The 27,586-nt window shown below is 39.7% G+C and overlaps 1 protein-coding gene across 1 annotated transcript in view; it reads left to right on the plus strand.

The window, feature by feature from the left end:
- The window catches only part of LOC125717957 (protein unc-13 homolog B-like), a 49,835-nt gene that overhangs the window by 2,882 nt on the left and 19,367 nt on the right, over positions 1 to 27,586 (plus strand). The window contains exons 2-25 of the mRNA XM_048991376.1: positions 5,333 to 7,816; positions 9,170 to 9,195; positions 10,758 to 10,807; positions 11,125 to 11,200; positions 12,156 to 12,230; positions 12,573 to 12,792; positions 13,374 to 13,601; positions 14,458 to 14,599; positions 14,746 to 14,915; positions 17,310 to 17,425; positions 17,850 to 18,013; positions 18,591 to 18,741; positions 19,360 to 19,428; positions 19,705 to 19,794; positions 20,192 to 20,332; positions 21,552 to 21,682; positions 21,762 to 21,847; positions 22,207 to 22,242; positions 23,545 to 23,586; positions 24,727 to 24,853; positions 25,748 to 25,844; positions 26,032 to 26,175; positions 26,697 to 26,774; positions 26,866 to 26,943. Of these exons, the coding sequence (XP_048847333.1) occupies positions 5,464 to 7,816; positions 9,170 to 9,195; positions 10,758 to 10,807; positions 11,125 to 11,200; positions 12,156 to 12,230; positions 12,573 to 12,792; positions 13,374 to 13,601; positions 14,458 to 14,599; positions 14,746 to 14,915; positions 17,310 to 17,425; positions 17,850 to 18,013; positions 18,591 to 18,741; positions 19,360 to 19,428; positions 19,705 to 19,794; positions 20,192 to 20,332; positions 21,552 to 21,682; positions 21,762 to 21,847; positions 22,207 to 22,242; positions 23,545 to 23,586; positions 24,727 to 24,853; positions 25,748 to 25,844; positions 26,032 to 26,175; positions 26,697 to 26,774; positions 26,866 to 26,943 (4,890 nt within the window). The 5' untranslated portion in view covers positions 5,333 to 5,463. The remainder of the gene's footprint in view (positions 1 to 5,332; positions 7,817 to 9,169; positions 9,196 to 10,757; positions 10,808 to 11,124; positions 11,201 to 12,155; positions 12,231 to 12,572; positions 12,793 to 13,373; positions 13,602 to 14,457; positions 14,600 to 14,745; positions 14,916 to 17,309; positions 17,426 to 17,849; positions 18,014 to 18,590; positions 18,742 to 19,359; positions 19,429 to 19,704; positions 19,795 to 20,191; positions 20,333 to 21,551; positions 21,683 to 21,761; positions 21,848 to 22,206; positions 22,243 to 23,544; positions 23,587 to 24,726; positions 24,854 to 25,747; positions 25,845 to 26,031; positions 26,176 to 26,696; positions 26,775 to 26,865; positions 26,944 to 27,586) is intronic.

Raw genomic sequence — 27,586 nt, forward strand, 5'->3', positions numbered from 1 at the left:
ACTATCAGTTTCCTTGATGAATGATATTTTACGTTGCATGAAACATAATGGAACCAAAATAAAATACAACTCTCTTGCTCCCCAACCATTTCTTGACATCTATTAAATAATTTATATGAATTTATGGTAACACTTTACTTGATGGGGCACAAATAATATAGCAATGTGCTATTACTTATGTATTAATTAATCACAAAGTAACTCTTAGTTACATACTGATCTCATGTTAAATCATCATTAATGAATCATGACACATGTTTTATCAAGCAGTTACTGTATTTGTTACTATATCTGTAAATTCTGTAAACTTTTGTGAATTACTGAAGGAACTACTGAAGTAAAAAGTAATGAATAACACAAGTGAAATACTGATATGTTTCTTCATTAATGAATAGGGACGCATCTTTTATCTGAAGTAGCAATTATATTTGTTCATGACCCGTTAATAATTAGTACTTCAGTAGTAACTAATTTATTAATAAATATTTGTGCCCTGTTAAGTGTCACCAAATTTATTTTAAATCAAGTCTACATTTGGATGTTTATACTGTGTTCACTACAATGCAACACAGATACGAATATGCACCAATAAGCCATAACATTAAAACCACCCACCTACTGTAATATAGTGCAGGTCCCCCTCGTGCTGCTAAAGCAGTTCTGAGCCATTGAGGCCTGGACTCCACAAGACCTCTGAAGATGTTCTATGGTATCTGGCACTAGGACATTAGCAGCAGATCCGTTAAGTCTTGTGAGTTGCGAAGTGGGACCTCCATGGATCAGACTTGTTTGTCCAGCACATCCCACAGACGCTCCATCTTTAGGTGGGTGTCACATATGAAAGCAGCATCCTCATGGTCTCCCAGCAGAGCACGGTATCACACTGCTGTACTTCCACCGGTTTGCCTTCTTCCCATAGTCCCCCCCAGTGCCATCTTGTCCTGGGTACCCACATGCACACACACCCGGCCGTCCAGATGATGTAACGGAAAACGTAACTCATCAGACCAGGCCACCTTCTTCCATTGCCCTATTGTCTGGTTTTGATGCTCATTTGCCTCCTGTAGGAACTTTCGGTAGTGGATAGGGGTCAACATGGGCATTCTGGACGGTCTGTGGCTACGAAGCCCCGTATACAGCAAGCTGCAATGCACTGTGTGTTCTGATACCGTTCTATCATAGCCAATAGTTTTTCAGGATTTTGTGGTGCAATGGCTCTCCTGTGGAATCGGACCAGACGGCATAACCTTCACTCCCTAAGTGGATCATTGAGCCTTGGGCGCCCATGACCCCAGTTTTGGGTCACCAGTTGGCCTTCCTTGGACCACTGTCAGTAGGTACTGGCCACTGCACACCAGGAACACCCCACAAGACCTGCCGTTTTAGAGATGCTCTGGCCCAGTCCTCTAGCCATCACAATTTGACCCTCGTCAAAGTTGCTCAGATCCTTGCACTTGGCCATTTTTCCTGCTTGCAACACATCAACTTCAGGAACTGACTGTTCTTTTGGCTGAGACAGGTGCCAATAAATGTTGTTGACTTCACCTGTCAGTGGTTTTAATGTTACGGCTGATCAGTATATGTACTTTGTATACATACATGTCACACATTTGATATGACACGCAAAGTGTATATATAATGCATACACACACACACACATATATATATATATATATATATATATATATATATATATATATATATATATATATATACATATATATATATATATATACATATATATACATATATATATACATTTTTTTTTCATGGATATATATACATACATATATAAAATAGACATACACACATATACTGTATGTGTGTGTGTGTGTCTGTGTGTGTGTGAGGATGTTATGAGGATTGAGAAACACATGGTGTTTTGTTTCTCAACAGGCAAAGGTTAAACAGTGTGGTGCATGTGGATTTAGTTAATGGAGCTTTTAATAGAAATTTCAAGTACAATCTAAATAATTTTTCCCTCTAAGACCTTCTTTACTAAACAATATATGGTAATAAAAACCAGCTAGTGAAAGGTTCCTTCTCCATTTACACTCCAAGCAGTGTTGCTCTGCAGGAATCGATGTACCATTCCGCTATCAATCAGCCAAACATAACAAAACAATTGTTTTTAGTGACCTTTGCCAGGAGTGTCGGGATGTGCTCCTAATTATTCTGTATTGTCTAAGGCTGTGTGGCCTGCATTTTTATTGTTTTTGGTGCAGTGGATTTAGCTGTTTGCCTGCCTTTTTGGCCTGTGGATGTCTGTGTATTTGAATCACACCCAGGAAAAACAGGAAGGAAACAAGTGGCCGTTTAGAAGTGCAGTAATTGCACAGTAACGACAGGCAAATGAGTGGCTTGATTCTTGAAAAGACAGAGCCTCATGTGACATGGTTGTGCATTTGCATGCTTGACTGATTTTAGTTTTGAACTAAAATCTTGTAAAATCTCATCTCATAATCTCCCAAAAACTAAAATCCTTCCATGCTAGAACTTTTAACTTGTAATATATAGAAACTCATTTTTCTATCCTTAATGAAGCTCCAAATGACAGACTGTTTTATTCCCAGCAGTAGTTGTCTTTGCTTTTCAGTCCAGGACAAAAGGCAGCGTGTCCGTTTTTTATAAATTCATTTTTAAGTCATGTATTAAGAACATATTTGATATAACATAGGAGAAGAAAAAAGTAGGAAAAATACAATTCAAATTTTATTTTGTATCACATTTGATTTGTTTTTTTCTTAATTTACTGAAAGCAGCAGTTGTTATTACTTAAGTTCATAATTTAGTTTTTCTTATCTTATTTTGTAATATTCCAGTGTAACTAGAATGACATCAAGGGTTTCAGCACATTAGTGATTTAAGCCGTTTAATTATGAATATATGCAATACAGCTCTGTAAACAGGTGCCCTGTAGGGACTAATGTGGGAATTACTGGCTAGATAGTCATAAGAGACATTCTGTTCTAAAATACATTTTTATTAATTAAAGCGTTTAATTTAAATTCATTTTCCGTACCATTTGTCTTATACTGGCAACAACAGGCATAAGGCACAGAGTAACCCGTCGTAAGCCACAGACACCGTTCACACACACACAGTTTGGCAACTTCAATTTGCTGTAACATGTTTTTCAATTGTGGGGGGGCATCCAAAGGACGTGAAGGAAATGCCACGATGGCACAGGGGTGCATATGATCTCCAAAGAAATACACGGAGAACCTGCTAACTCCAGACACGCTGAACCAGGGAACTGAACTCTGGTCTCTAGAGGTGTGAGGCAATTTGAAATGTACGTTTTCTCATTTTATCAGAATTATGCTTTTATTCCTTGTTGTTGAAGTATTTTTTATTATTTTTTGTATTTACTTCTGGACTATAATTATGAAAACCAATAACTAAAGTTCTACACAAACACAAGTATATGAAACATCAGAACAGCTGTATGAAATAAAGTTCTAAAAGCAATTGAGATGCCTATGCTCCAAAATTAATTTGTGAAATTTGTTTCGCTGCTTATCAAATAATTTGTACTTTACTGGCTGTGTTCTGGAACAATCAATGTTTACAAGCTAAAATAGTTCAGGTTGCTCATTTCTCCATGACATATGTTTGCACTTTAGGAAATACCACCTCTGTCACCTGGCCACCTTCTGCTTCACAAAAGTGCTAATAAATGAATGGAAGGCAATCGTTGTCATGGTCTTTTCAATTTTGTCTTCTGACTTTTGTTTTCTCTCGTTACGTGCAGCTTGATGTGTTGTCCAGTAGAACATTTGCTTTGTGTTGTGAATGTAACAAACAAAAGAATGAGGGGGTTTGTGTTGTATAAGGGAATATGTGAGGTGTATGCAATTCAGCGGTGATTTAGTCAGCTGAATTGCATTTAATGGCATTACATAAGGCACACCAGGAGACTACATACCGAACAGCTGGCTAGATTTGTATTCAAGCAGAATGAATTATTGCTACTGAGAATCCATCAGAAATGTCATTTTTAACTATTTTATTTCATACTTGCACTCTACACTTGTAATATAAAAAAGGTCTGCATGATAGGACCTTGAGCTCTTAATTATTTCAGTTACAGTTTCAGGTGCTTCTTTGAATGTAATTTCCGAACAGAATGTTCTTCATGCATACATGGCATTGAATACCTTTTCTAAGTCCTCTCCTGGCATGTTTTATAATATGGTGCATGTACTGCACAAAGAAGGCCTTGAGATTTTAACTATATTACTGACATGTTTGGTCTGTCTTTTCTGACATGTCTATATTCACCGTGATGTGGATTTGGCGATAATAAATTTTATAATACTTCTGATCGGGGAACTTGCAAGTTTTGATGTAACGGGTGAAAAATATCCTGTTATGTAATTTGTGGGTATGGGTGCAGTTGGAGGGGCGGCATGGTGTGCAGTGGTTAGCACTGTTGTCTCACACCTCTGGGATCCGGGTTCGAGTCTCCGCCTGGGTCACATGTGTGTGGAGTTTGCATGTTCTCCCCATGTCGTCGTGGGGTTTCCTCTGGGTACTCCGGTTTCCCCCCACAGTCCAAAAACATGCTGAGGCTAATTGGACTTGCTAAATTGACCATAGGAATGCGTGTGTGAGTGACTGGTGTGTGAGTGTGCCCTGCGATGGGCTGGCCCCCCATCCTGGGTTGTTCCCTGCCTCATGCCCATTGCTTCCGGGATAGGCTCTGGACCCCCCGCGACCCAGTAGGATAAGCGGTTTGGAAAATGGATGGATGGATGGATGGATGGATGGATGAGTGTGGTTGGAAATTAATAGTCTGTTGGTGGACTGCAGTTATAAATAGCAATGCTTATTTTTAAAATGTAATTTTTGAAAAAGTAAAAAACTGCAGAATTTTTATTTACACCGGCGTGGGCCTGCAGAATGGTTGGTTAAATTACACGTCCTCCGATAACTCTGCTTGAAATCACATCGGGGGTTGTGATTCAAGTGCGGTTTATATCTCGGAATCTATTTGAAGCGGGTCGTGTCGGATACGTAATGAAATTAGGGCTGCTGTCGGCTAATGGGTCGGATGCAGTTTTAAGCACTGCAGGTACATGCAGGTGCAGGTTTATAAACCAGGACCCATGCAGGACTCAGTTTGTTGCTCTACTATACCAGGAAGACTTGATGGGGAAAGGAAAGAAAATGCTATGCAGATCTTTTACTTTCTTATTATTCATTTGGCCAGTAGTATAACTGAAATTACCCTTAATGCTATTTTACTGTATTGAACAGTGGAGCAAGAAACGTATGATAATAATGGTCATGCTTTCTCTAAACATGCATTTTTTTTCTGATTTGCAAGCCATCAGCCAGGGTTGGCCTCCAAAAGCTGTAATCTGCACCCTAACCATGAATTTTTTGCACAAATCATTAAAATACTAAGAGCAAGGATGCAGATGTGTATTTGAGAGTGGCAGAGAAGCACATGGTCCAATGTTTGAAGGGATGTTCTCCAGGACCGACCTCAATGGACAGGATGGTGCGTGTATCACTCAACAGTCTGAGGGACGTGCTTTCAATACAAGTGGCACGCAGAATCTCAAAGCAACCCAGGATCACTGGAGCAAGCATCACATCAAGGAAGTGGAGAAAGATACTGAACCGGACTTCACATTATTAAATGCACAGACTGAGAAAAACACTGGGGTGGTCCTCACCGGTGCTCAGTTTTGTTCTCTACAAGGTTCCAAAGATCAGGGCCTGGGAACTCTTAGAAGGTCTTGTGTAGGGATCGAGGGTCGGGTTATGGAGAACTATAATAAGATTCCTTGTTTTGTGCACAATAATGGACCGAAAGTAGATCATGCTTTTTCTGACTCAGTCAGTTCTGGTTTTCCTGGAGCCAAAGGTGAAAGATGGGCTCAGAGGGATGGAAACACCTTTCTCTGTGCAGGTCATGCTCCGGTCTGCTCCATTAATAATGATAAAATAGTCACAGTGAAGGAAGAAGGGAAGTGTGAGAATGAGGAAGAGTCTAGTGCCATCATTGAGCACATACTAAAAGAATTACGCGGCATAAATAAGATCCAGGAAGAGATTTCAGATCTGCGTGAGTATCTCACATCAGTATGGGGTTCTGTTGATGAAATATCTAGCTGCGTAGATGCAGTTCTGATGGAAATTGAGGGACTCCGTTCAGGATCAAGCATAGGGGCGGGGAGTAGTGGAGAAAGCTCCATACCCCAAAAACCCAATACCCAAATCGGTTTTGAGGTACAGGGATCATGTCATGCAATAACACAGGAGCTCATAAAACTGCAATCACAGTTTAGTGAAAGGACTGAACATTCAAAGAGTTCATCAACAGAAGGTAACTGGTCAGAACCTGCTGGGTCTACGTTTCGGACTTCCTCTGATGGTTATAACTTGATCAAGATTCCTGATCAAGATTCTTCAGAAAAAGCATCGGAGTTACCATCTTACTCCCTGTCTAGAAAAGTCAGCTTTAGTTTTCTAGAATTTCAAGAAGGCCAGAAATGCCCGAGCACCAGTTCCCTCTCTTCAAGCCATAGCTCAAAGTCAAATGAATATCACAAAGGGAAACACCATGTATCTACCATGAAACCTGACGACTGGGGAACTGTGGGCCCACAGCGCAGTGTAATTAAGAAGACAGAAGGTGACCTTCAACTTTCTTTTCCTCAAAAGAATATTACAGAACAAGGGGAGAATCTTGGAGAAATGGATACGTGTAAACAATGTAAGTTCACAGATCCCGAGAGCCCCACAGATCAGTCATCAGTATATAGTCCTGAATATCTTGTGTTTGAGAATGATCGTCACTATAATACCCCTGCTGATTCTCCCAGATCAGCAAATTGGCAGGCACTCGGATATCTACACCACAACAATCGGGCATCCACTGGCATGCAGACAGCAAGCTGTAGTTTTGAATATGATTACACTGACAGCTATATGTACTCTCCTACTTCTGGCTACCATTATCTAGAGACTTACAATCAAGTATGTGTGACTGAGCCCCCCAGAATCCCCAATCACAACTCGAGCATTGTAGAGTGTGCCGATTGCCGTGATTGTGATCTTACAACTGATGATCTGGAATTGGGTATGGGAGAAACTGTGAACCAAGAGTGGGAAAGACAGTCACATGCTATTAACACAGATGAGGCAGCCTTACAAGGAGAGGAGGAAGAAGAAAGTGTCAACTTCCTTCCTAGTCTAAAGAATGAGGATGAGGAGGCTGATATAGGATTCAATGTGAAAAGGTTTGGAAAAGTGGTGCTAGATTTCAAAAGTGCCGTTCGCTGTGCTCTACATAAACTGGAGACCACAGGTCCTCAGTTCTCTGAGGAGGAAATTGAAAGCAAACTATCCATAAGTCCATGTAGAAGCCTGACAGAAATAGACAGCACAGAAAGTATCCGAGAGGAGGAGGGAAATAGCTCCATAGAACACCTTCTAGAGATGGGCGGTGAAGCCTGTCATATGGATGCAAAGCCAAGCCAGCTGGATTCCCTGGAGGAGTGCCCTCATACATGCAGGACACAGTTTGGTCTCCAGGGCTCTTCAGGTACTCTTATCTCTCATGAAATCAACACCAACAAGCTGGAAGGTGCAGGAGAAGCCCAGGCCACTGAGGAACAGAACTCCACCACAGCAAACCTGTCTGAGCTCTGCACTTGCGATACAGAAGTCAGCCTGCAGGAGGCGCGGCGTCTCAAATGCATCAGTAACTTCCAGAAGATCCTGAAGGAGAAGAGGCAGATGCAGCAGAACCTTTCAAGGATGACCATGCACACCTTTTCTCAGGAGGAGAGCTTTCCAGGTACAAGGAACTTCATTGACACTTTTCACTAATACTCATTCATGCATTAGTATGAGTTGCGCCATCATGTCACTATTTACAGTACAATGCAGATCGACATTATACCAATACCTTAGCAACACAAATGGAGTCATTCCATTTTATTTTCCAGCAGAGTAATAATCCATAAGCATTTACAAAAAGTGCCCAAAATGTTTGTAAAAATGCACATCACGGACTCATGTACGTTTATATACAGTAACTCCTTTATATTTGCAAGGGTTAGAATGCAATCCATCCGTAAATTATACACCTGTATGAACAATAACTGCAGTGCTGTACAGTATGCACTGGAAGCACTACGTTTTGGACCTGTTATTAAAAATACAAAACTTCAGCACCGAAAAGTTTAAAAGTTACTATGAAAAATAATAATTGATACTTTATTGATCCCCGTGGGAAAATTGTCTTTACGCCTCCCTCAGCTTACTCTTTGTAGAGCAAGCTGTCCATGAAGGGATGCCACTCATAGTGGTGCCCAGGGAGCTGGGGGTTACGGGCCTTGCTCAAGGACCCACAGACGTACTGAGGTTGGGTTTGAACCAGTGATCTTGTGATTATAGGCACACAGGCTTAGCCTACTGAGCTACACGAAATGCTAGGTTCCAGATATATATGTAGGTTTATGTTTTCTTCAAGTACTCCCACAGTCTAATAACAGGATAAGGTGAATTGGAGTTACCAAATCGGCTGTCGGTATGAACGGTGTGTAAGTGTGCCCTAAGGTGGGTTGATGCCCCATCCTGGGCCGTTCCCTGCCTTATGCCCGTAGCCTTCGGGATAGGCTCCAGACCCTCCGTGACCCTCAATAGGATAAGCTGTTACAGAAATTGGATGGATTGATAGATGGATAATTTTATGTGATCCAGATCATTTTCAGTATTTTTTGGCTTACGCATTGTCTGCCAGTTTCTGCAATGTTTCAGCAAGCTCCAAAAATAATTAATTGTTCACGACCAGCACCGGAATAACCAAAACTGCGAATGTCAAGTTTGCAAATGTGAAGGGGTTACTGTGTATATGTGTGTATTTTCTTCCCCCGAAACATGCCGGTTGTTCATTATGGATGCCTATTATGTTTAGCGTAGATGTGACAAAATAGATTACGTTGCATGGAACAGCAAATTATTAAAAGGTGAAAAATGTATGAACTTGCTTTATACAAGAGTAGACCTGTAAACTGCAGTACATTTCAATCATTGCTTTATTTAGCTTGATTTAATGGTGTGCCTTATTTGTAACATAGCATAAACTATTTCTGAAAACAATATATTGATAAGTTGTTCTCTTACTCTATGCTTTCTTGTTTTGCAGAAGGCAGTAGAGGAGTTGTCCAGCAGGTCACTTACCACCCTTAAACAGAAACATCTCTCATGTTCTTTAGTGACTGTACTTGTGCATGAGGTTTACCATGTCCTCATGTTTTTGCTCTCTGTTTGTTTTGCTTTGGGGTCTGCTTGTATTTGTTTTCTTGTTTTTGCAGTCTGCTTAAAGGAAAACATTTTTTTTTTCTCGAAAATACACGTTGACTCATCAATAAAATGTTATGGTGCCTACTGTAATCCTTTGGGGATAATGAAGCTGCTTAATATGTTGTATTGCAGATGGAATCACTTTTGATAGTTTTGTTATTTTGATTTTTTTCGACACTGTGGTTTGCTCGCTGTTTTCAGATGAGGGAAAGAGATCCGTAGTAAATCATTTGGAAACAAATACAGTTTATCGTGAAATTTGTTGGTACTTTGTATGTCTTTTGCAAAACCATAGCAGTGCAAATTATACACTAACAAGTTCAACCTTTAAGCTGCAATTACTGCTCCATTCTAGGTTAAGCAGACACGTGATGGATATTTATATATCCCGAAAGCCTTTCATCACTGTGGAGTTTTCTGACATTTTAAGAAACATTATTCCGAAACATAAATGCTGCGATGTATGTTCATGCGGCTTTTTGTGATGAAATTGCTGTGTCACTGATTAATCTGAGTTGCTGTGAAATACACATCAAAGTTTTCCTTTAAGACATACGCAGAAATTCAGACCGCAGGTCAGTTTTATCTGTGCGGTTCTTGTGTGATTCGGCATGTAGAGAGATTATGTCCCTGATTACTACCTTGTCTCATTTATCTAGTGTTTTTCCAAATGTTCAACAGTGAAATTCGTTCTGGGCTTGAATGGAGAGCAATAAGCAGAATCTCTTCATGGCTATTTATGGACGAATGCTCTGGCTTTCAGATAGCCAGTATGAACTTATGCATTCTAGTGGAAGATCCCTGACAGTATGAGGTTAGCCGAGGGACAGCTGCAGTAATCAAATCCCCGCAAGCCGTAGTATCCACACGCCCAGACATCTCAAGCTGTCTTTTCATTTGCTGTGCTGTGACCATCACAAAACCTTTGTTTACTCTCTGGCATCCCTGTTAAGCATCCACTTTCTTATTGAGATGTTATTTTTATAGAAAAGAGAATACCAGTACTTTGTGGTTTGTGCTTTGAGCTTTTAATCATTGCAACTTTTAGATGTTTTCTTTCATGTTGCCTGTGCAGCATACCCTCTGGACTATTACACTCCTCCTGCTGTTCCTTTATGTCCAGTCCTGCTTTATTCATTGTCCAATTATGCCTTAGTGTAGTCTTATACGTATTTACATTTGGGTGACCTTATGTCTTAACAGACATCATTAAATCACCTTTTAAGGAGCGAATAAGAACTAAAATGTCTGTAGCACGCGATGCTAATGTAGTGGCAGTTACTGTATGGTTTTCACAAAACTGAAATCCTCCTGTTCTAATCTGTTCTGCTATCTTTGTGCTCCAGCATGCTTTTTATGAAGAAGACTTTCCTGATTTCATACCATGAGTGCATCATTGCTTTCTGGTCTGTCTTGTGTTAATTAAACAGAACCGTGAAGGTAATGGCGACATCAGCAAACACCCGTGGGTCAAGTCTAGGTGAGCTCCTGCTCGCAGATCAGTAATGAACCATCTGTGTCCCCTCACAATGTTACCTACTTATTGCTAGCAAGAAACTTTATAATTTCTTATATAAACAATGTATAACGGGAACCGGAGCAAATTATTTTTTTCCCATAAGCCTTGAGCAAAAGTGAAATAATCCACTGTGCTTTTATTTGCTTAGCCGAAAACTAGTAGGAATTAAGATAAGTTAAAATATTTTGTTCAGGAGACATGTGAAGAAGATTTTTGCTTTTAAGAAATGTATCTTCTTGTTAATATGCTGGATCTGTACTGTATATCTGGATCCACAGTGGAGGGGATAACTTTGGGATTGACAGCATGCCTGATCTACGGAAGAAAAGGCCCATCCCACTGGTCAGCGACTTGGTGAGTGCTGGTCTCTCTGAGGTCCTCCAGTGTAATATATGGATGATTTCAAGGACAATCATCAACTATGATTATAATTAAACATCATGATTAGAGGGGGTGTTCACTGAATTTGTCCATTGTTTCTGAATTAATAATCTAACATTTACTGTGCATATGTTACTTAATGTCACAATAAATCATTGTGAAATAGGCACATTTTAACAACTGAGAATTGTTTTATTAGAATGCTTAAATGAACTCTCTTATTCCTTTCATTGCACTCTTGTTTTATGTCCAGGCTATGGTAAGTGGATTCTTATCTTAATTTATTGTTTACGTGTTGGATTTTTCTCTCCTCATCACCTCATCCTTGTTTGTAATTTTCTTTACTTTTCATTACCGTATTGGAGAAAGAGATTTTTAAAGTCAATTTCAAGCATAGTAAAAACAACTAATTGTCAGTCAACTATGATGTGACTGAATAGCAGTTAACTCGCCAGTATGGGAGGCCATTGATATAAAAAAAAATGGAATGACTGAGATAAGTAGGATAGAGCTTCGATTTTGATTTTCACCTGCCTTGACTCCTTGGCTGAGAAATAGATGTGAAATTGTCTAGTCTATTGCTGGATCGGCTGCACAACAAATAATGTGTAATGGAGGGTGGTAATGATTTTTTTGTTGTTGTAATAGATGCACCACGGAAGAAGAAGATTAAAGCGACCCACTCTGTACTTCATGTGCACCACTGATAATTTAAAAAAAAAGTTAATATGTACTTTATGACTGCTTAATGAAACTTTACACTCGATGAGAACCATTTTATGAAAACCATTCCCCTAAGATAACTTTTTTTTTTTTTAACCATTTTCAAGTAAATTGTGCTGTTGTGATGCTAAGTTTACTACATAAACTGGGTTGTGTTTTGCATTGTCTGTGATTGGTGGAGGCTGACTTGTCATGTGGTGTGCAGTCCCTTGTCCAGTCCAGGAAGGCTGGTATCACCTCTGCCCTGGCCACAAGGACCTCCCTGAAGGATGAGGACCTGGTGAATACACTGCATTTGTTTCTTCTGCTCCTGACTGACATGGGGCGAATATAAGTCCTCATGCACACTTTTTATGTACATTGATTTTTGCCCCCACTCATCATAGGGCACAATGAAATGTGTTGCTTTGAGCACTTGTTTTGTCACTAATAATAATAATGATGACTCATGGGATTGGAGAGGCAAACAATAGAGTCTGTCTTATCTAAATACTAATCGGTGCTCCATATTCATATGTTATTTTTCTTTATACCTAAAAACATAGTCACTCTTTCTTGCATTTTCTTTTCGTTCTCCTACATTCATCTCATGCCTCATGTCTGTCTGCCTGCCCCGCTGCAGAAGAACCATGTCTACAAGAAGACTCTGCAGGCTCTCATATACCCCATCTCCTGCACCACCCCCCACAACTTTGAGGTGTGGACGGCCACCACACCCACCTACTGCTACGAGTGTGAGGGGCTGTTGTGGGGCATTGCACGGCAGGGCTTGAAGTGCTCGGAGTGTGGTGTGAAGTGCCACGAGAAATGCCAGGACCTGCTCAATGCGGACTGTCTGCAACGTGAGTCGCGGTCTTGCCGTACATTGCCGTGGCTAGGGAATCCTGGGAAATCAGAAGTGTCCGTAATCTATTCCATAGCGTAGTATCACACTGAAATCCAGTGTTTATACAGTAACTATACTGAGAAGCATATATATGTAAAACAAATAAGGGCAGTCAGATTGTTATTGTTGTATGTCAAGAATCATTTGTTTCTTCTGTATAAATATAAATCTGCAAAGCAATGTAAACTTGCCTAGAAGTAACTGCCAGAGGTTATTTGTTTCTGATATCACAAATTAAACACTAATACAAAATAACTGATTAAATTCATTTGTGAATATGTTTAAAAATTATTTTATATGTATGGATAAATCTGTTGTTAAAATACTTTTTTGAGAATGCAGTTTGTGTGTTTAATTTTTGAAATGAATGTGTATTAATAATATTAAGTACATTAAGTAGTACAATTCTACAATTTATAGTGTTTATTGCTTAAATGTCAAAATTGTTTTCTATTGGCTTGGATTTGGATGGCATGTGCAAACAATTGTCAGCTTCATTTGTCACAGATGCATTTATTTGTTTGTTCATTTGTGTAGGTGCAGCAGAGAAAAGTTCCAAAATGGGAGCTGAGGATCGCACCCAGAGCATCATAATGGCCATGAAAGACCGCATGAAAATCCGTGAGCGAAACAAACCGGAGATCTTTGAGGAAATCCGAGATGTGTTTGGTGTTAGCAAACTTTCCCATGCCCAGCAAATGAAGGCTGTCAAGCAGAGTGTGCTGGACGGCACCTCAAAGTGGTCAGCCAAGATCACAATCACCGGTAAACTGATTTCAGTAATAAAACTGCATATACACAGTACATATGCAATGCTGTTGGATATACTGTATAATTTCATACAATCTGTAGACTTCTAAGGACATGATTTACCATTGCAGTTATGAACATACTCCGGGCCCAGGCATACATGACTGTGTGCATGTGGTACATACTTATGATTAGTCATGTTTGGGTACATGTTGTAATAGCTATTGCACTGTGCTTTAAGTGACAGTGGTGAAACAGATTGCAATTAAAATCAATAGCTATAAAGCATATGAAATTTTATTGTGCTTGCCATACTTTATTATTGTTATGTAAACTGAAAAAACATCATCTTACATAAAAATGTGCGATTGCAGCTTAGGGCATGCAGATAACATTTATTTTCACAGAAAAGGCCGTATTTCAACTACGAGATCCGGAATTTTGCGGAAGAATGATGTAAAGACCTGGAAGAAATAATGCTGCTTTTGTCCTCATGACATTTCATAATGGTAGCTGAGTAGCATTTCCGTGTGTTCAGGCAAAGGACTCAGCAAGCAAAACATTAAGTGCAATTTGTAATTTTGTTCCCCAGTCTTAATTTCCTATATGGTACTTTGCATTTTATCTTAATCTTTAGGTCATATTTACTAAACTTCAGGCATGCAGTTAATTTTACAATATCTTTTCTGACAAAAAAATCAAATTCCTATCATTAGTTTACAGGAATTAACTAATATATAGGATAGACTAATATATAGGATAAGGTATGCATACACTAATATATAGGCTTGAACTACTATAATAGGAAATGCTTCCATTATGTTGAATTGGAGTCCTTGCTGATATAAGTGACACAACTTGTTTTCAACAGTGGTGTCTGCTCAGGGTCTGCAGGCCAAAGACCGAACGGGTTCGAGTGATCCCTACGTAACAGTGCAGGTGGGGAAGACTAAGAAGCGGACCAGGACTATTTATGGAAACCTTAACCCAGTCTGGGAGGAAAAGTTTAACTTGTGAGTCACATCCCCCGTTGCCAAGACATTGAGATTTCACGTCACAGAATAACAGTTAACCCTTACCTTTTAATATACGTGACACCTTTTAGAGTACAGTACCGTTGCTGGTCTTGCAGTGATGGTTTTTTCCAAACTTTCTTTAGCGAATGTCACAACTCCTCAGACCGGATCAAGGTCCGTGTGTGGGATGAAGATGATGACATCAAGTCTAGAGTGAAGCAACGACTGAAGCGAGAGTCTGACGACTTCCTGGGACAGAGCATCATCGAGGTCCGCACTTTATGTGGAGAGATGGATGTCTGGTACAACCTGGGTGAGTCTACTCAGCTTCCGATTCTCTCTCAACCAGTATGCCATGTGTGACGACCGCTGTGGCTTTCATATGTCCACTGTTGTCAGTTCAAGTTGAAAGTTCCTTCCATTGTATGGAGATACTTGTGTCAACAGTAGCAGTTACTGGTTTGGAATCCCTAGATGAATTGTGCTTGTTGTTAGGCAAGACAATCAGCTTCTTCTCATTAGGGCATCACAGGTGAGAATGGGGATGGTGTGGGTGTGGGTTGGTGGCACTGATGCTAATGTCATGGTGTGGGTTGTTGATAGTGGATCCTTAGGTTAGACATATAAAGACATAATTGGTGTTTTACAAGTATATCATTTTACAATGAATGATGTTAATGAAATTTGACGCATGTCATTTGTTTGGTCTTAATGATAATCGTAAAAATTATGCAAAAAATACTTACTCATTTTCTTTTCTGATCAAACTTAGTAATTCTATTGAGATTTTATGTACTGTTTGGTTTTATATTTATAAATAATTTAACTTATTGCAGTGTTTAACTAGAAAGTTAGTATGGATTGGGACTTAATGTTTTGTCCTACCTTGTCATTCGCTGGGCACTTCCATGATTACTGGTGTCGCCCCGTACCTACAGTGGTTCAGCTTGGATTCCTGTCACTGGGTCTGTGAGTGTAGACTACCAGTAGCATGTTCTCCCTGCCTTCGTTTCCTTCGGCTTTATCGTCTTCCTCCCATAGCTAAAGAACGTGTGCTTAGGTAACATGGTGCAAATTGCCCATAGCATTTGCCCTGTGATGGATAGCTCTGTGATCCTGGGGATCATCTCCAATGTCACATGATCCAGTACTGGAGCAGTAGTTGGATGGATGGAATTTTGCCTATTAAAATAGTAGCATAATTTACTGCGGCTATATAGATCTCGAGTTATGTGTGCAGTTATGTGTCTAAACACAGGAAGGAATCACCACATAGTTAAAGGTGCCTTAGAGTAGGTATGACACTCATCATTATCAGCCAATCACTACGCTGCCTTTTTCTTTGCCTACTAGGTTTGGAGGACAAGTCACACTTTTTAAATATGCTCTCCTAAAACAAGCATAGCAGAAAATGTTGACGTATTTCAAATTTCTAGTAAGTTCCGTAACTTCCTAACAGCCATTCAATTTTTTTTCAGAATATTATTTAACAATTTTCTGGTTCAGTAAATGCGGCTCAGTTAATTAATTGTTGATGTTTATCAAGCATTCTAAATACTTCTCTATTTACAATTAATAAAACTAATCTTACATTTTTTGTGAAATTTAAAATCAAAGGAAGATAGCAGAATTCTGCTATGTCAAAGATGGCAAAGTAAATGTCATTCAGACCCGATTAAATCAAACTGATTATCCATATAACTGGAATGTTCTTTAGTAGTACATTTTATTTTATCACTAATTTATTAAGTTGTTTCATTTCCTAGTATGGATAGTTTATACTTTGCACAAGCAGTGGTTGTGATATATGATTGGAAGAAGATATTCCTCAGCTTTCCATTAATATCAAAGAGGTATAGTAGGTTTCATGTATAGATTCAAACAATGGCAATAACAATGTTTCGAATGCACATGTGACTTAGTACATCAGAGAACACTCAGCCAAGACAAATGTGCCCTTTTCTTATTCCATGGGATGTTCCCTCCACTGCTGATTTTCCACCCACTGAAGCACAGTGAGAATGTAACATATTTTGCATTAGTATGGATTGCCAGAAGAAGGTCTCGATGTGCTTCTGAAGTCCGAATCCCCTGTGAGACTGGCTCTGCTGCTGTACTTGCTGTGGTTTTCTGTCCCACACTCTCTTTCTCTTTTTTATTTCTCGTGTTCCATACAAGAGAAGCTCTTCCTTCAGGAGCCTTGTGTCTGGCCTTTCAGTCTGCTTTCGTCCCCCTACTCTCCTTGCTGTGCGCCACACCTATGACTTAATGATCATTCATCCTTTCCATCGGTGCCCAATCTGCCACCTTCCCTTCCTCGCAGGAGTAGCTCTCCGCACCTGTACATTTCTCTGGGTTGCTGCTCTCACAGTAATTCTTTTCTTCCTTTTCTTCACTATTTGCAGTTCCTACAATTACTATTCCCTACTTTTGTTGCTTTTTTATTTCAAAAATCATCTTCATGATTTTTTCTGTCTCTTACTTCTCCCTTTCGTCGAGTGTACAGGGAATATTTACCAGTCATTGTGAAAATGTAACTAGCAAGGCAAAAGACGGGTAAATATTGCAGTTTGGACGATTTTTCTCAGCATGGGAATAAAAAACAATCACTGAGAAGGTATCACTGACTGATTATTCTTTAATGTGATTGTAAAGACACCAGTCTCTAATATAGCCTTAATTTAAGTCTGCTTTGTTTTATATGCAGAGAAAAGAACAGACAAGTCGGCCGTGTCGGGAGCCATCCGGCTGCAGATCAATGTGGAGATTAAAGGAGAGGAGAAGGTGGCTTCCTACCATGTTCAATACACTTGTCTACATGAGGTAAACCAATTTTCACCTATTGCACTGCCACGCGTAGTTTTCTGTTGTATGCACATCGAAACACACACATACACTGGAGGACTCCAACATGGTGTACTGTACCTAATTCACTCAGTGCCTTCTCTTAAGTACTGCTGTCTAGCCGAAATAAAGAACTTGACATCTGTTTCCGCAATGACTGCATATATGTTTTTTCGCACTCTCATCTAAGAACAATGTAGGTTGTTTTTTAAACTGTAAGTCTAATAATTTTTTTTTATAAAATCCAGTTTCATACTATATACACAGTATTATAAGGATATTTTATTTGTCATTTCTGGCTGAGTATCAGTGAATAGAGACTGCTCAAAGTGCTTCCATTTTCGTCGCTCGGTGGGTTCTGTGTGCATTATGGGTAAACGGCACAGGCTGTCTTTTGTCCCAGAATATATTCCACCACTGCACTGCTGTCGAGGGCCAGGGTATGGTCAAGATTCCGGATGCGCATGGAGATGATGCCTGGAAGGTGTATTTCGATGAGGTGGCTCAAGAGATCGTGGACGAGTTTGCGATTCGTTACGGCATAGAGTCTATATACCAAGCTATGACGTAAGTTTTTGAAACATCCCACTGAACAAAGTTACGTCCGAAGTAGGTCTTTTAAATGTCTTTTTGAACATTGACAATGCATCCCTTGAGGAGCCAGAATGAAAGGCTTAAGATCTTCAGAACGTCTAATATTCAGTCCTGCACCAGACTTGTATGTTCCACAGATGTCCAAAAAATCTCCGAGCTAGACATTAAAATATTTAACAGGATATCTACGTCAGGAGGGGTCATAGTCAAACGTCCAAATACTGAATCTGATTTGCTCGTCATGCAGGCATACAGATATGGTCCAGGAGTATACAATGCAATATACTGTAGGCATAATCTACGACATCTCCTGTTTCCTGGGACTGGAACTCCAAATGTTGTTTTTTGTGTGTAATGCTTCACCCTATTTTGATCTATTTTACCTTTGTTTCTAAATGCCTGGCTCTTACCTTGAGTTTTAAAAATGAAGTATGTATTACTGGTGTGGCCACGTCAATCCAGCATTTATTACGTATTAATGCATTTATAAGTCAATGAACGAAGCTAAGAGGTGCTTTAACAACGCCCTTTTCTTCCTTGCTTTCCACAGACATTATGCTTGCTTATCATCCAAGTACATGCTATCCGGTGTGCCTGCAGTGATGAGCACACTGCTGGCCAACATAAATGCCTTCTATGCCCACCCCACAGCCCCCACCAATGTATCAGCCTGTGACCGATTCGCTGCCTCCAACTTTGGGGTATATCCTCTTACTTCTGGTCAAGACCACTTGAAACACACTTCACATAATTGGGCAAAATCTGATCATACAAAAAAGGCAATTGGCCTGCTTCAGGCATGGATGTGTTTAGAAGCATTGTTGTACCCACTCAATACTTCAATTATGTGGTAACCAAATATGATTAGATAACTCACCTATTCTCTTGTTTCCTTTTGTTATGTTCTGTTCATAACCTATAGGTTCCAAGCTTATACAAAAGTATTTCATTTAGCAAGTTTTATGGGAATCTCATTATAACCTCTAGCTATATCTGTCCATTAAAGTAAAGTTTCTGATTTTAAAACATTAAAGCTGCTAATTAATGCATTCCAGTGGTCTATCATGTAAAACTAGTGAGAGCAGCTGTAAAGGGGAGTGAGGGGAAGTGGTTATTTAAGTCCTAGCTTCGAATGTAAATAGCATAGAGCACTGGTGGTTAAACAGTTTGCTTTTAGGGTCGAAGACCGTTTTCCAGCCATAATTGTGTGTCATCAGTTGCAAAAAGGCAGGACCATGGGGATCAAGGACCTATTCCTCAAGTTCGCTGCCTGTTTATCATCCTCCCTGCATTTTATTTCTGTCCTTATTTATTGACAGAAAGACCGGTTTGTCAAGCTTCTGGATCAGCTGCACAATTCTCTTCGTATTGACCTCTCAGCTTACCGTGTGAGTAAAGCACTCATGCTTATAACGGTATCGATTGCCTGAATGCAGGGATTATTCACCAATATAAAAGGTACTTTTAATGGGCAATCAAAAGCAGCATTTGAGGAGAAGGTTGTCTATCAAGTAAAAAACAAATCTATATTAAAATATTAATAAATTTTTGAGATGGTTTAATAAATGCACGTTTAATGAGCTTATTTTGGCTTTTGTTTGGTAACACACAAAACAAAATTCAGATCTAGACTATTTGCTCTAAATCTTTTTTTCTTCCAACAGAATAATTTCCCTGTTAGCAGTAAGGAACGCCTGAAAGACTTGAAGTCCACAGTTGATCTTCTGACCAGCATAGCCTTCTTCAGGCTGAAGGTCTGTGTCACGTTCGAGTGTAAAGCAGCAAATTTTGGCCATGCAGAGTATCTTTAGAACAGGGCTCTTTGAATCTGGACCTCGATTCCAAATCCAGGCCCTGTTTTCAGTTCTTCCCGGTAGATAGTTTAATAATTACTGATTCTGATTGGTCAGAGGCTTTACGCCTGGATCACAGGTAAAGGAAGGCTGGAAAACCAGCAGTGCTCGGACCTCGAGGAGTGTGATTTGAATAACCCTGCTTTAGAACTATAATGACTCAGATGATTCATGATGAACTCTGATTGCTGTGTTTGTCTCTACAATGCTTGTATCTCTATCTATAATGTCTCTGTGCATGTGTGTGTGTGTTCTACTACTGTTAAGATCAGAAGTTCTGTTTGTTCTGTCTACTTAGGTGCTTGAGCTGCAAAGCCCACCGCGAGCCGGGCAGGTGGTAAAGGACTGTGTAAAAGCTTGCCTTAACTCCACCTATGAGTACATCTTCAATAACTGCCAAGAACTCTACAGTCGCGAGTATCAGACCCCAATGGACCCGGTGAGTACCATTGCAGTTATGTCTTTAGTCAGTATCTCTCTTCACACAACAGTGTTTAACTTCATAACTTATGCTTTTGCCACCACTTACAGTCTCCTGCTTTTTTCATTGTGCCATTATACATTCATTGGTGTAGAATATGTCTGCTTATCCTGGTCAGGGTCATTGAATTTTTACAGCTTTTCAAAATGAGTCTAATCTTTTTCATTTCATTTCAGCCTTTATTTTTACTTGGAAATACATTGAGGGTAATCCTCATTTACAGTGCAGCGGCATTGAAAAAAATGCAGTTAAATGTACCTGTTGAATGGCAAAGTGGCTCAGCGGGCAGCAGTGTGACTTCACACCCTCAGTTTGGAGATTTGATTTAAAGTCCAGTTTCCATATACTTCCCTTGTACATGTGGGATTTTTGTGGTATTCTGATGGGTGTGTGTGTGCGTGTGTGTGTGTAAGCAGGTATACCTATCCTTATGGGGACACAATGTCTCCATAACGTGATAAATATCAGTTTTTTTTTTTATCCCTTATGGGAACCGGTTTCCTGGTCCCCATAAGGGAAAACTCTATTTTATAAATATCGGTGACTGCTATGAAAAGGTTAAAAATGCAAAAATCTTGTATCTTGGGGGTTAAGGTTGTCATAGTTAGCGTTAGCATTTTTCCCATAGAAATTAATTAGCGGGCCCCATAAGGATAGGTATACCGTACATGTGTGTGTGTGTGTGTGTGTGTGTGTGTGTGTGTGTGTGTGTGTGTGTGTGTGTGTGTGTGTGTGTGTGTGTGTGGATTAGGTTTTTCAGGTACCCACAAAGATCTGTGAAAGCAATCAAAAAAGGGAAAATGCCAAAAGTGTTGTATTTTGTCACTTATGGTTAAGGTTAGGGCTGGGTAGGGGTTAAGGTCTTTATGTTGGGATTAGAGTTTTGCCCATAGAAATGAATGGAGAGTCCCCACAAAGATATATTTACAATCCTTTATGTGTGTGTGTGTGTGTGTGTGTGTGTGGGGGGGGGGGGTGGGTGGGTGGGTGTGTGGACCCTATTATTGACTCAGATCCCAGGGTGTCCTTTGCCATGTGCCCTATGCTGTCATCCTGCTTTGCATCATGAGTTATGGAAGAGGCATGGAACTGCCCACATACTTATATGTCAGTGACAGGTCTGACTGTTTTTGGGTCATGTTTTTATATGGAAAATGTTTCATAAATATGTTTCCAGAAGAAAGAAGAAGAGACAGTAGAAGAGCAGGGCCCCAGCATCAAGAACCTGGACTTCTGGCCAAAACTCATAACCTTGATCGTGTCCATCATTGAAGAGGATAGGAACACTTATACTCCAGTGCTCAATCAGTCAGTGCACTTTCATTCAGTATTGTGCTATTTGAAGTTGTGCAGTCACTTCTCATTTACACTGGTCTTTCTGCTCCAGGTTTCCTCAGGAACTAAATGTTGGGAAAGTCAGTGCAGAAGTTTTATGGACGCTGTTTGCCCAGGACATGAAGTATGCCATGGAAGGTGAGGTCCTATGTTCATTGGTGTGTTTCGTCATGCCTTTGAATTTGCTGCAGATGCAGATAGCCAAGGGCCCATGCAGGGTCACCAAGCATCCATACAAACTGCTAAATTAATTTCATGTTATTCTGCTGGGTTGATGGAACCGCAAGTGCTGCGGTGTGTATACTTAGAGAACCATGAATATTTCTGTGCAGGTCTTGGTAAAAAGTCACATGAACCCCTTCATATCGCATTGGAAATCTTCCAGAATTCTTCATGGCTGTTATATATTTACCCCTGTACAGACTGTCCATGTCCACATTCTCCATTTTTTTCCTCGAGATTCAGGTATTTCTGTCATTTTGCCTGTTGTTTTTCAGTTCTGGATAGCATTGACCATTACCATTGGAAAAACGGTAAGGTGTTAGTTATTGAAAATTAATTCCCATATAGCTGAGGACAGTACAGTCTATTTGCAGATAGGTTAATTACTACAATTTATAGTAGGTATGTATTATGAGCCGTAATGTAATTAGTGTGGTAATCATAAGGGGTCAATTGCTTATATATTAAATTTTACAAATTTATTGGAAATGCTGGAAAACCTGCTGATAAAACATCAGCAAGGTCTCTCTAAACACTGAGGAAAGAAGATCTGTCATAGGAAAAAATGCTGAGAAGCTGTGCTTCTGGCGTCATAACACTAAATCTGGGATTATTATAAGTATTACAGTTCCATGTTTACAGTTGATTCCTGAAATATATATATATATATATAGTAAAACTTCGGATTCGTTCTGGAAACGTGCTCATAATCCAAAGCACTCATATATCAATTTTTACTATAACTAACAGAATCACTGCTATCTGTTGGCTCACTGTAATCTTTTTCTTTTTGTGCAACTTTAACAATGAACCTATGCAATGACATCTGCTTTTGCCTCCTTTTCGATTTCACGGAAATGTGGACCTTGCATTGCCGTTAAACAGATTCAACGCTCATACTGCTACACTCTTATTTTGCTGCGTAAACGATTACCCACAATCCCGCAGCGAGAAAGAGAGAAGAACAGCTCAGTTGTGATCACATGATGCTCGGCAGATGAAGTGTATACGTAACACTCATATTGCAAGACCTTGCTCGTTTATCAAGTTATAATTTATTTAAAAATTTTGCTCCTTTTGCAAAACACTCGCAATGCAAGGTTTGACTGTGTATGTATGTATATAACCATCACAGACCAACATCTACCTCTCCTACACCTAAGAAAATAAATATGTGAAAAAAGACACCACACTTCACGTAACTTCGTAAATAATCCATCAACATGCACCAGGAGAGGTGGGGAAAAAAGGGGAGGGGCGATTTACACAACCAATGGATAGTGATACCCAAATACACCAAATCGAAATAAACTCGAATCAATGTGACTATAATCTAGAAAGGGGTAGGAAAACTCGCTATGAAACAAACTATACTCCCACTCCAGAAGGGATGTTAGACATGTAGCCATCTTTAATATATCAATAACAACACTATTAAACAGTGTGCTGAGTCCATTTTGGTTTATTTTCGTACTGCAATGCAAGTGCTGTCCTTTTTCTATTCTGATTTTCATTTTACTATCCATATCATAGGTTATGTTGTCTTTTGTCTCTCACTTCCATTTGCTTTGTCAATGTCTTTTTTTGTTTCTCCGTTGATGTGTATGTTCTAGCCCCAGCCACATGCCGCATACGTAAACAAGAATTTTATGCTGGTAAGACAATCGTGTGTGTATTTCCTGTCCTTGTGTTCCACACTTGCCATCCATCCATCATCTATAACTGCTTATACAACGCAAGGTCACAGACAGCTTGCAGCTTATCCCAGGATGGACCAGCCGCGACATCCTGCTTGAGATTCCAGGGCACATAGCCTGAATAGATCCACATTCATATAGAAATATCAGCCGGAAAAATCTAAAATACTTTTGTTAACTCTGCAAATGTATCATTTTGTATTATGTTGTTGTACAGTATGCGCCGTGTGTGACACGAGTTCTAACTAAGCAAAAGGTTTGTTGGGGGACTGTGGACAGGAATGTTAGTCTCTTAGGGTTTTATGTGGGACAGAATAGTGAAAGAGGTGATGGCAAACGGCACAGAGATGCTCTTGGAGATGGGCTTGTGCTTTTCACATATTTACCGTTAGGTGTTATTTCATTTAGTCTGTACTTCCCCAATGTGAATTTCACAAACTGCATACACGTAAGCAGAATCTCTGGATTTATCCCTGTGGGTGTCACTGACTGAATACTCTCATCTAATGTCAATCATTGCAAGTGATTTACCAAGAACATTGATTACTATGCATTGCCTTCACAGCTCATTTCCTCAAGCTGTTAATTCCCTCTCAGTTACTGGCCTACAGCTATGCTTAGTGTAAAACAATCAGCCTCAGTCCCAAGGTTTTTGTTATCGCCATGAGCAGCCTGAGAGAACTGCATAAACCGTTTTGATCTGTCTGAAACCCTTCCCTTCCTCAAAATGTACTGGCTTTTAGGGAACATAATGTCCAGAAGCCTGACATATCGGTAAGATGGAAGCAAGAGGCTCGCTCCTCTCGTACATTTATTTTTTTTAACCTAATACCTAATATTTTCACGTCCTCTTCTGGGTTACCTTTAGGCACTGGGCTGGTGATCAGTCACCATGGAAACACCAAACAACACAAAAGATTCTGCAAGTGACAAGCTGTAGAGGGTAGCTGAAGAACATTTTGTAGTCCCTGCATTGCCCCTGCTGTTTCCTTCTTCGTTATACTGTATCGATATCTGCATTCTTATGAATGCTACGACCTAATCAAGGAGATAAGATACAAGCAGAACTGAGAGAGGATCTTTTGTTTCTGTCTACAGAGCATGAAAAGCACAAGCTGTGCAAAAGTGCTGACTACATGAACCTGCACTTCAAGGTGAAGTGGCTGTACAACGAGTATGTGAAAGGCCTGTCAGCTTTCCAAGGCATTGTCCCAGATTACCCATCGTGAGTGACCAGCGCACCATCACCTCGCTCACAATATCTGACCTGTCACCCTCTGATTCAGGCTAATATGTGGGAGTTCGGAGCGTGATTCTACTGTCTCTGCGTCACCTTCCCAACACACTGATTGTCATGTCAGCCTTTCTCTCCCACTCCAAATCTCTTTTTCTCCTGCATTATTAGAATCTCTTCTCCCCTCTCTCATTTTTCCAGGCCTGAGTTATTGCCCATATTATTCTTTTCAAACAAAATTCCAATATTATATTGATTGGCTTTCGAATTTTTAAAACATATCCATATGTAAATAATAATAAAGTCGATATAAAAAGAAATCTTGAATGGATGTCTCTTATGTGAGAATTGGAGGGGCCACTGCCCTTTGGGAATTTTCACGGTGGGCCAGTTTTCTGCAGGCCGGTCTTCCTCACAACCCAGCATTGTTTAGCCGGCAAACCAGGGGTAGCCAACCTGTAGATCAGTCTTGCTGTGTTTCCAGATCAATCACAGGAAATTAATTAATGGATAATGCTTTATTTTATTGGTGGCTGACCAGTTGATTGCAATCATCAATACATAACAAGCCCCCCCCCTCCCCCCCAAGTCTAAATAAATTCCTAGTGTGCTTTTTGCTGTCAGTCTGCCCCAGGAGGGAGATATGGATATTCGGAGGGTGAGCGATAGCCCGGGAATAATTCTCTCCACTCACCTGCAATCAGTTAACTTCTGTTTTCCACCAGTGAGTGAGAGACTGAAAGAAACGTCGCAGGTCTAGCGTCCTGCCATTCGGTTTTTTGCCTTTGATGTTACATTGTGATAAAGTGCTGAATTTTGTGTCACTGATTCAGCTGCACAGATCTTTTTGTGTTTTTTCTTCTGCTCCTCTTCTTCTGTCTGCAGGTGGTTCTTGCCCTTTGTGTTGCAGTGGCTGGCCGAGAATGAAGTTGTGTCCGTGGATTTTATGCATGGGGCTCTAGAGAGGGACAAGAGGGAGGGAGTAAGTGAGCTCATGGAAACTACTGTTCTGAACGCTGAAAGCACCGATTTAGTTCTGGTTGTTCTTATTGTGTTGGTGAAGAGAAAGACAATATTAGAACTTATTATGAATGGTGATTTTGGTCAAGTATCACACATTTCATTGTTTTTTGCATTGACTTTTCTTTATCTTGTACCACCCTTATCAGTTCCAGAAGACTTCAGAGCATGCCTTGTTCTCCTGTTCTGTGGTGGACATTTTCACGCAACTCAATCAGAGCTTTGAAATTATAAAAAAATTAGACTGTCCAGATTCCACAGTTGTGGCGCACTATAACAGACATTTCTCCAGGGTAAGTATATCTCTCACCTTCAAAGAGTTAATGATTTCACCAGCACTGTTAGGTACAGGTCCCATTGTTCCAGCAGAGCTTGCTGATTAATTACGTAAAATCCTACCTGCAGAAAGGAAAATTTAATGAAAAGCTATAATGGCTTTCACATTAGCATTACAGGAGATTCAATTCTTCTCACTGAATAACAATAAGCAATAATAAAGACATTTGTGACCCTGTTAAATGGTTTCACGTAGGTATTAAACTTCAAGGAAAGTATATTTTGAATTTATTTTTTAATGTGGGTCCATTAGTTTATAATTCATTTTGTAAAGCGGTTCTATTGGAAATTGCGAAGAATTATTGTTGGTTATGCCAGCAATTGAATTGACTGTCATCGCGTCATTAACTATAAGTGTCACCTAGGTTAAGATGTATAATGATATTAGGTTCTTTCCAATAGTATTTAGTATAATACGGAGGTGTCCTTTACATCTTTCGCTGTGTCAAATAATGTTTTTTTTTTTCCTGCCTTAAAGACCATAAGTAAAGTGCTGCTACAATATTGCGAAGTCCTCAGCAAGAGCTTCCCCTCCTACTGTGACAAGGAGAAGATTGTAAGTCCTGAATCTCTGAGCAGAAAAGTTGGTGGAAATGGTGAAACTTGGTGGGATTTAAAAACTCACTGCTGACACTTTTATTTTACAGCCCTGCATTCTTATGAACAATGTCCAGCAGCTGCGAGTCCTCCTAGAGAAGATGTTTGAAAGTATGGGCGGCCAACAGGTCAGCAAACACCGGCAACGGACTGTTATTGCTGAACAATAACAGTCCTTCTAGGCTTTGCTTACAGTATGTATACTATTTTAACGTTAGTTAAAAAAATATCAAAGTAGACTTTTTCTGATTTAATTATTAAAAAAAAATAAAATAATTTATAATCTTCAGCTTTTCATTTTGTCCAGACTATGTGGGAATATATAAAATATAGCAAGTTCTGTTTGTGGTTCTTAAGTTTTGTTACTTATTATGTGGTTACTTATCAAAGCGCTTTGATTTAATCACACCAGGAACTCTTATGGCCCTTACATGTACATTTACATTTACATTTACATTTTTGGTATTTGGTAGACGCCCTTAGCGAGAGCACCTTATTAAATCTCATCAGTGAATACATTCCGATACTGGTTCAGTAGAACCCAGCTAAGAATACTTCATGTCCCATTCCTTGTGGTTTGGGAATTTTGGGCTTTGCATATGCATTGTATGCCTATACTGATTTTGGATATACTTGTTGTTGTACATTTCTTAGACGTTTAGGAGTTTCAGGAAGAAAACTGTAGAGAATTTACAGCATCATAGGACTTAATTTGAAAATGTATCATTAATGAAAGTATGGTGGAGCATTTATGAAGCAGTATGGTGTTGA

The sequence above is a fragment of the Brienomyrus brachyistius genome, chromosome 2 (assembly GCF_023856365.1).
Source record: "Brienomyrus brachyistius isolate T26 chromosome 2, BBRACH_0.4, whole genome shotgun sequence".
Taxonomy (NCBI): domain Eukaryota; kingdom Metazoa; phylum Chordata; class Actinopteri; order Osteoglossiformes; family Mormyridae; genus Brienomyrus; species Brienomyrus brachyistius.